This window comes from Plectropomus leopardus, chromosome 11, assembly GCF_008729295.1.
Source record: "Plectropomus leopardus isolate mb chromosome 11, YSFRI_Pleo_2.0, whole genome shotgun sequence".
In the NCBI taxonomy this organism is placed as follows: domain Eukaryota; kingdom Metazoa; phylum Chordata; class Actinopteri; order Perciformes; family Serranidae; genus Plectropomus; species Plectropomus leopardus.
The window spans coordinates 6,905,272-6,913,269 of NC_056473.1; the positions used below are offsets into that span (position 1 = coordinate 6,905,272).

At 37.7% G+C, this 7,998-nt stretch overlaps 1 protein-coding gene across 1 annotated transcript; it reads right to left on the reverse strand.

Moving 5' to 3' along the window:
* Window positions 1-106: 106 nt before the first annotated feature.
* On the reverse strand, window positions 107-7,617 carry gnb5a (guanine nucleotide binding protein (G protein), beta 5a). The gene is made up of 11 exons (XM_042496190.1): window positions 7,452-7,617; window positions 6,744-6,880; window positions 6,241-6,282; window positions 4,931-5,007; window positions 4,712-4,844; window positions 3,708-3,851; window positions 3,521-3,612; window positions 3,204-3,252; window positions 3,019-3,115; window positions 1,171-1,337; window positions 107-1,079 (listed from the first exon to the last, which is right to left on the reverse strand). Exons 1-11 carry the CDS (start codon window positions 7,585-7,587, stop codon window positions 1,068-1,070), a joined length of 1,086 nt encoding a protein of 361 aa, XP_042352124.1. The 5' UTR covers window positions 7,588-7,617; the 3' UTR covers window positions 107-1,067.
* Between the last annotated feature and the right edge of the window lie 381 nt (window positions 7,618-7,998).

Below are 7,998 nucleotides of genomic sequence, written 5' to 3' on the forward strand. Positions count from 1 at the left end.
TAATGATATTCAGAACTCAGATCTTGATAAACAGCCTCTTTAATAACTGTACACTAAGCTACAATAAAATAATTACAGTTAATATGAAATTACAGCCATTGGACAATTTAATGAAAAGGAGTACATTCTAGGAGTTAAACATGTTTTTATATAGTAGTATTTAGATATCTAGTGGGGGACCACACGTTCAGGGTGTCTGCAGTGACCAGATGTGCACATAGAGCAGAAAGTGGATTCCACAGCTGGAAACAGACAGATGAGACGTAGACCATCTTTTAAAATCATAGCATGGGAAAAACCAACATCTTGTATTTTAGGTTTATCGTAAATATGTGCTTTCTTTACATTAGAATAATATTGGCAGGTGAGTTGCTGTCAAGGCTTGCTGGGCGTACAGGGTATTAAATCTATTTCCACCTTACATAAGCTTCAGATTTGCACTTTGGTTCATAACACTTCATACTAATACAAATCAATTCAGTTCTACAAGCCAATCTAATAATCCTCACATTTCAACATTTCTCACTTAGAGAAGCCACAAATCTCCATCCTCCCTTCTGTCTTTTTTCCATCTGTGTCATGAGAAAATCGAGTCAAGTGAAGCTGAGGCCTTCATTAAAACCTTAGTGCTCCTCCTGCAGTTGTATTTTCTTCTACAGTCCGCATTCCTCCATTATATTTTGTGCAAAAAACAAATAAACATGTCCTTTAAGTGGGCACATACAATACATCACTTTATTGTGTAATTTCTATTCTAGACTGATGCTAGTCACTACCAATGTTATTTTCTGCAATATACATTTTACATCTTAAGTTGTAATAACTGTAAGTACTTCTGTGAAATTTTCTCTCAATCATACTGTAATACAAGCGTGCCATTTGGTTTCGTTATTCTCTGAAATATGTAAATCTACCGTGGCCATGAGACTGGAGTATATACAATGCTATTGATATGCCCTATGTACAACCAAAACTGAGTTCTCTATTTCTGTGATTGTACTCTAGCAAACAGAAATGTTGTGTCTTCAGTAAGTCTGTCTTCCATTCAGTCCTCTGTGTCTTCATCCTTAAGCCCAGATCTGGGAAAATCAAACAGCAGATGTTACGGGATGTCACCAGAAAGATCTTGCAAAACTGTAAAATCAGACAACAACAACAGACATATCATACCCGAAGAGTGTGGTCCCAGGAACCCGTGCAGAAGGCTGTCCCATCTGGGGACACACGCAGTGTACTGACACGGTTCTCATGTCCAAACAGAATAGACACCCTTGTTCCTTTGAGAACATCCCAAACATTTATGGTGTAGTCGTTGTAGCCACCAAACAGTAGCCGTCCTGAAAGGTACACAAAAACACAATGTAAATGCTTTCAACTGTATACAGTTTTAATAATTTTAAGTTCTTATTGGTCACTGAATGAATCTTTATTCCAAACACGTAAAAACAAAACACACAAAGAAAAGCAGTTTCTAAACTTTATTAACATATCTTTTTGTCAAATTTGCTAAAATAGTTGCTAGAGCCACACAGTACAACATAATGTCCTTTTCCCACCAAAATTAGCACGTTTGGGAAACCCTGATATAAACAGGTGATAGACTGCTTTCCCATTGCCGGCAGAAGCTGTGTACATGGCTCTGCAGTCTTTCTGTGTGTTTTACATACCGATGTATGTCACAGTAAACAGTAAAAAGCAGCGTGGAGGCCAGTGAAAATGTAATGGTTACCTCTTTTCTAAATTTTATTATCTCTGTTACTAATTCAGTATCACTCTCAAATTCGGTGACCACTAACTTTGGAACAATTGTTCGAGTGCTACTTGGTCAGACACTGTGAGCATTTTGTGGCGGCCTGTCATTGCATTGCACTGGCAAAAGGAACTAAAATCACCGCTGGTCACAGTTGCAGTTAATAAATACCCATGACCATTTCAGAGTCATTTGAATGCCAGTTTTAACCTTCTCCATTAACCCTTTGAACACTGAGCAAATTGGCTTGACTTCTTTCAAAAACATGGGAAGAGGGTGATGAGCAATGTAACAACACATGGCCAAAAAGTTAGAAAAAAATTAGTAAAAAGTACAAGAAAATTACCTGAAAATTAGCACACAAAAAAACAAAGGGAAAGAAACAAACAAAAAATTGGGTAAATTATTTAAAAGAAACACACACACACACACACACACACACACACACACACACAAAAGGAAATGACCTGAAGAATGTGCTAAAAAATACAACAATTCTGTAAAATAATTTTACATATGTAGTTATGTTAATTAGAAATCATTTTCCCTTGCTTTTTGAAAAATATTTTTAGAAATCTACCAATTTCTTGCAATATTTTGGACATTTCATGTCATATTACTATTTGCCTTTGTCTCATATTTTTGAAAGAAATCCAACCAATGTGCTCAGGGTTTTAAGGGTTAAATACTAGTGAAAAGTAGCTGAAAGCAGCACAGGAAAAGTGATGTCGCTCTGTGTTTCAAAGAGTTAATGCAAAAGCCAGATGTTGGTGGGGGTTAGCGGGGGTTTTATTACAGTTGTGAAAGGGCTTAAGATAAATAGTCTGTGAAAAAAATCAGGCCCCTCCTCATTATGATTTTAATGACATTGTCTAGAATCTACCACAGCTGGAAAAAAAACCAAACAATCAGAGCCAAAGAGTCTCTGTTCCTGCTGTCAATCATGTCAGTCGCTGTTTGTGAACTAAAGTCAAACTGTCAAACTAGACAGCGCGGATCAAACATGAATCAAGATTCTGTTATTGCTCTGCCTATTCCTCGGCTCAAATGTTTTCAGAAATATATTTAGTGTACTGTTTAGTTGTAAAATGAGAAAGCTCTAGCTGTTTCCAACACGGCATCCTCAGACTATTTGTCACTTGTACTACTGTGTGGATACAGTGACAGTTTCAGCAAATATGATAAATAGCTATTTTTATATACCAGCTAAAGCTTTAACTGCTGTTTGGTTGAACAAGCGGACGAATACTGTGAATTTATATTCTTACCACTGAGAGAGAAATCAACACTGGAGACCCCGAATATGATGCTCTCTTTGGAATAAATAGCCACTTCTCTGTCTGCCCTTAAGTCATACAGGCGGCACTGTAACAAAGGTCAGCACTTTAACATTTAAGAGAATTTTCAATATGTTTCTGTTTTCACTTCACGTGGTAAATATCTGATTACTTACTGTTGCATCATCTGAGCCAGATGCAAATGCATCTCCACTGGGATAGTATCTATTAGGCAAAAAGAAAAAGCTATAAACAAATATTTTTCTTGTTTGGGATTTGAAATATCTGACTTTTGGCAACTCCCAGTGGTCATATGAAAAAGAGATAGAAAACAATATAAATAAACAAAATCGGAATAATTTAAAAGGTGTTCTAATGCAGAAATGCAAATACACAATCTAAAATATTAGCGTTTTCCTCTCTGAATGATACACAAAAAGGCTCTATATATAAATTTTAAAACTGACAGAGCCATTTGGGGGCAGCCACTTACCGCACACTATTTATGTCTGATTCATGAGTTTCAAAGGACTGAATGCATTGTCCTGACCGCATGTCCCACACATTGGCCTTCTTATCACAGCCCTGCAATAATAATGAATAATACAGAATAAGAGGAATATATGAAACAATTCTGTGAAGTTTAAATAGTAATAAACTGTAGTTAAAGGTGTCCTCACCCCTGAAACAAATGTGTTTCCAGTCTCAGAGGGGGCCAAGTCCAGACAGAGCACGTCTGCAGCATGTCCATGGAAACTCTGCAACAGCTGCCCACTCTCGACATCCCATAATGCACATGTCCCATCCCCGCTGGACGTTAGGATCTTTAACACAAGCAGATGATGAGGAGGAGTAACGGCTGCTGCGAAGACTAGCAAAAGTTGATGTGGGCTAACACACGGCTATAAATGGATTGTCTTTGCTGTGCGAAACATCATGTGACCAGGACATCAAACCAGGAGCAACTGGCTGCTGTGAATTATTAACAAAGTGGGGGAGCTCCTTGTGCTAGGATATAGAAGGCAGTGATTTCTGATTAATAATGAGAGAGAGATGGTGATGAATAGAAAAGCAGATGTGTTGTAAAAGACAAGCAGAACACACCATGGTCAAATCCTAGAAATCTCCTACGAGACCGAGCTCACATGCCTGGCCTGCAGGTCCGTCACACTCTATTGCCCTTGAAAAACATACATTTATAATTAAGGGTAAATATTCCACCTTTGTGAAGATATGGAAGCGTTTTATGAAATTTCTAGAAGGGGAGAAGGCTACATAAGTCTACTTGTCTTAATGTTTTAATGACAACATAATTATATTTTTTTCAATCGCTGTTTCTCTTATTTTTTGTATCTTCCAGAGCATGAATAATTGTATAGGTAACATTTTAATTCCCTGATTATTTATTTTAGAACCTTAAAAACAGTCAATGTGATGTCCTGTCTTAGCAGTTTTATTAAGATGATAACTTGCTTTGAATGTTCTTTAATGTACCCTACTTGTTTTCTGTTTTTGTTACTCCATGCAGTACAAAAAATCTAATAAAAATACTTGTTTAAAAAAAGATGTGTTGTAAAAGTTAACTGTAAAATCAAGGGAAAATGTGAAACACAAAAAGTAGTATTTCTGTAAACATTCAGTCGCTTTTTGGTAGATGTTTTGAGTATCTGGTCGATACACTCACCTGCATATCCGAGTTGGTGAAGCTGCAGGCAGACAGGTAGTTAGTGTGCATGGCCACTGATTTCTTCTTTGCAGCCAAGTTCTCGTTCTTGTCCAGAGACAGAGGATACACTGAGCATTTATTATCCAGGCCCCTGTGATAAGACGATAACCAAAGTTAACCAGAAACAAAAACACATGACACACCACATTTGCATCCCACGTTTCATAAGATGCTCACCCACAAGCTACAGCACAGCCAGAGGGGGCGTAGGCGCAGGCCATCACCCAGGTGCATGGCATTGTCACAGCGTGCTCCTAATAAATATCAAAAGACAAAGCTGCATGAGCCGCGCCGGGACAGAGAGATGAATCAGATTCATTAGAATCAATAATTAGAGCAGAACAGAAAGCTTCAGGTTGTCCAAAATCAAAACTGACAGCAAATAAAAAGACTGTATCTTTTGTATCATGGCACAATGTAAATATCCTGTCGATGTGCAGTACTCTACTGTTTCAACTGCAAAACAGTACAGTGCAATACTGATTTGAAGCCTTCTATGTTATTTTGCAAAAATAATTTAACTGTGCAAAACCTCAACTGTATAATACTTTGTTATTTAATTCTTACCTGTTCTACTCTTGCATTTATGTTTAGCACACATGTAGTACAGTTCACATATTTGTACATCATAGGTATACATTGTGTTATATATTGTAGTATAATGCACATTCTTGCATATCTTATTTCTATTTCTTTTTTCTTTCATCTCTCAATGTCTGTATACAATATAAGAGCAATATCTCAGAGGATCAATAAAATATTCCCAATCTGTATCTGACATCCTCCACGCCTCCTCCTGTGTATTTTCTACATGATAATAAGAAATAGTGGAACCAATGATTTTTCTATAAAAAGGATATCCGTGGCAACAAATAACAAACAAAGATAACAAAATAAAAAAATCATTTACAAACATCCCAGATTTTATCAATGAAGCCTATTTGAGAAGCTTTACACATATTATCAGTAACTGTACTTTCTGCTGATTTCTCATGTTTTAAATTACCTATCACACTAACAATATTTGTTGTAACATACAGACAGAGTAAAAAAAATTAAAGGAACAACCTGAATAAGAAAGTGGAGAAACACTGAATATAGATGTTTCTGTGCACAAGGGATTGCTGAATGGTTTGAAGTTGATTTTGAAAATAACAGGAATAAAATACTACAGCATTTACACCAGATCTCAACCCAGTTAAACACCTATGGAAGATTGTGGACCAACATGATCACTATAAGACAAAATGTTTTAAATGAAAACTTTCATCTTCACACTTCTTTCAGATTAGCTATTAGTAGCTGATACAGACGAGAGTTAGAGATTCAGAAGGCTGACTTGGTGTTACTAAAAGCTGGTTTATAAAAAACGTATAGGACGGTGCTGCAGGCATGGGTAAAATGTGAAATGTGTTTTTTCAAAATCTCAGCATCTTTTTTCAATGATTCTATAATGAAATACCTGTATATCAAGAAATAGTAGTTACCTTGTTGGTGGTGAAAGCATCCCATACAATCACTTTTCCATCCTGCAAAGAGTTTAGAATAAGAACAATATGAAACCAAATACACTGCAGATTACATGCTTTTATTCTTTTTATTTATATTTAATGTATCTATTTATATTAACATCTTTTGTCTTTTGATTTAAACATTGTCTTATTTTTCTCTTGCTTATGTTTGGTCGGGCCTTTTGGCTCTCTGTTGCTATATTGCCTTGTGAGTAAATAAATAAAATTCAAATAAATAAAAACTTTGTTTTTAAAGGGGCTATAGCCTCTAAATTAAGTTGATATTAATATCATTATTACATGCAATCAAACTGGCTCTATAATGCATTGTGAGATAGAAAATAGGGGCTAAAGTATATGGCCATGGAGTGTGTGTGTGTGCGTGTGTGTGTGCGTGTGTTTGTGTGTGTGAGTGTGTTTGTGTGTGTGTGTTTGTGAGAGAGAGAGAGAGAGAGAGAGGGAGAGGGAGAGAGAGAGACCTGTGAGGAGCTGACAATCCTTCTCTTGTCCTTACACCAGTCCATACACAGAACTTTGTTGCCATGTCCCTTCAGAGTTCTGCGGGTCTTCATGACAAACTGACCAAGACCCTCCACCTTCTCCGCCACCTGATGTACTGTACACACATACGCGCACACACACACACACACACACACACACACAGACACACACACAAAATGCACATTACATTAAAGCTTCTACTGTATACACCCTGGATTAATATTCCCACCAGCAATAAGGATTAAAGTGGGCCTACCATAAATAGAGGAATATTTAGAATTAATCTTTTTTCTCAATCTGACCTCAAATAGCTCATGTGAGCATCTCATAAAACATGCAAAACATATGACATGTTTCTAGGTTTCTCTTAACCCCACATCTTATTTAACTTGTGCCAAAAAGCTAGGACATGATTGGATAAAAGCACCACACAGAAGAAATTCAGATGGAAGCAGTGGGCTGTAAAATGGGGAAGCAAACAAACAGCCAGCTTAAGTCGCCTGTCGAATACCTGAGGCGAGACAATCGGGTCAATAATCAGTTCAGACAACAATCACGTCCCCGTAAAACTGGCAACATTTGACCTCCCGCTAAAACATATTCGTCTATGATGAGACATTTGCTGTTATTTGTCCCGTCACAATGTAAACGCGGTGAATCGAGGCCTCTCCATTTTCAGCACTCACGCTCGACATCGTGCAGCTTCGCTCTTTCCTCCTCCAGCTTCGTCTTCAGCGTCTCCGACTCCGTTTTGAGGTGGGAGAGAGTCTCGTTCAGCTGTACCTCCTGTGTCGCCATTTCAGGGATTAGAGGGGATCTCATATATTTCCTTTGTGCAGGCAGCGATCGACAGCGAAAAGGCTTAAAGCGGAGCTAACAGCTGATGCCGCTGTCATGACGTCAGAGGGAGAAGATGCTCCTCCAGCTTCCAGATGGAGGAGGAGGAGGAGGAGGAGGAGGAGGAGGGTCCTGCATCCCGGTGATGCTGCTGCTACACACGACCTCAGCAGTCTCACTATAGAGCTGAATAATGCATTTTAAACATTAAAACCACAACGATGTTCGTCTGTGATGCAGAATGAGGCAGATGAATGTGCGCAATGGTGTTTTTACACATGAAACCATTTATTTTAATTATGCAGCAAATGAGATTTTATTTTAAACATCAGTTCACGAAAATTATTTTTGAAGAAATATATAGGCCTATATGACACACACACACACACACACACA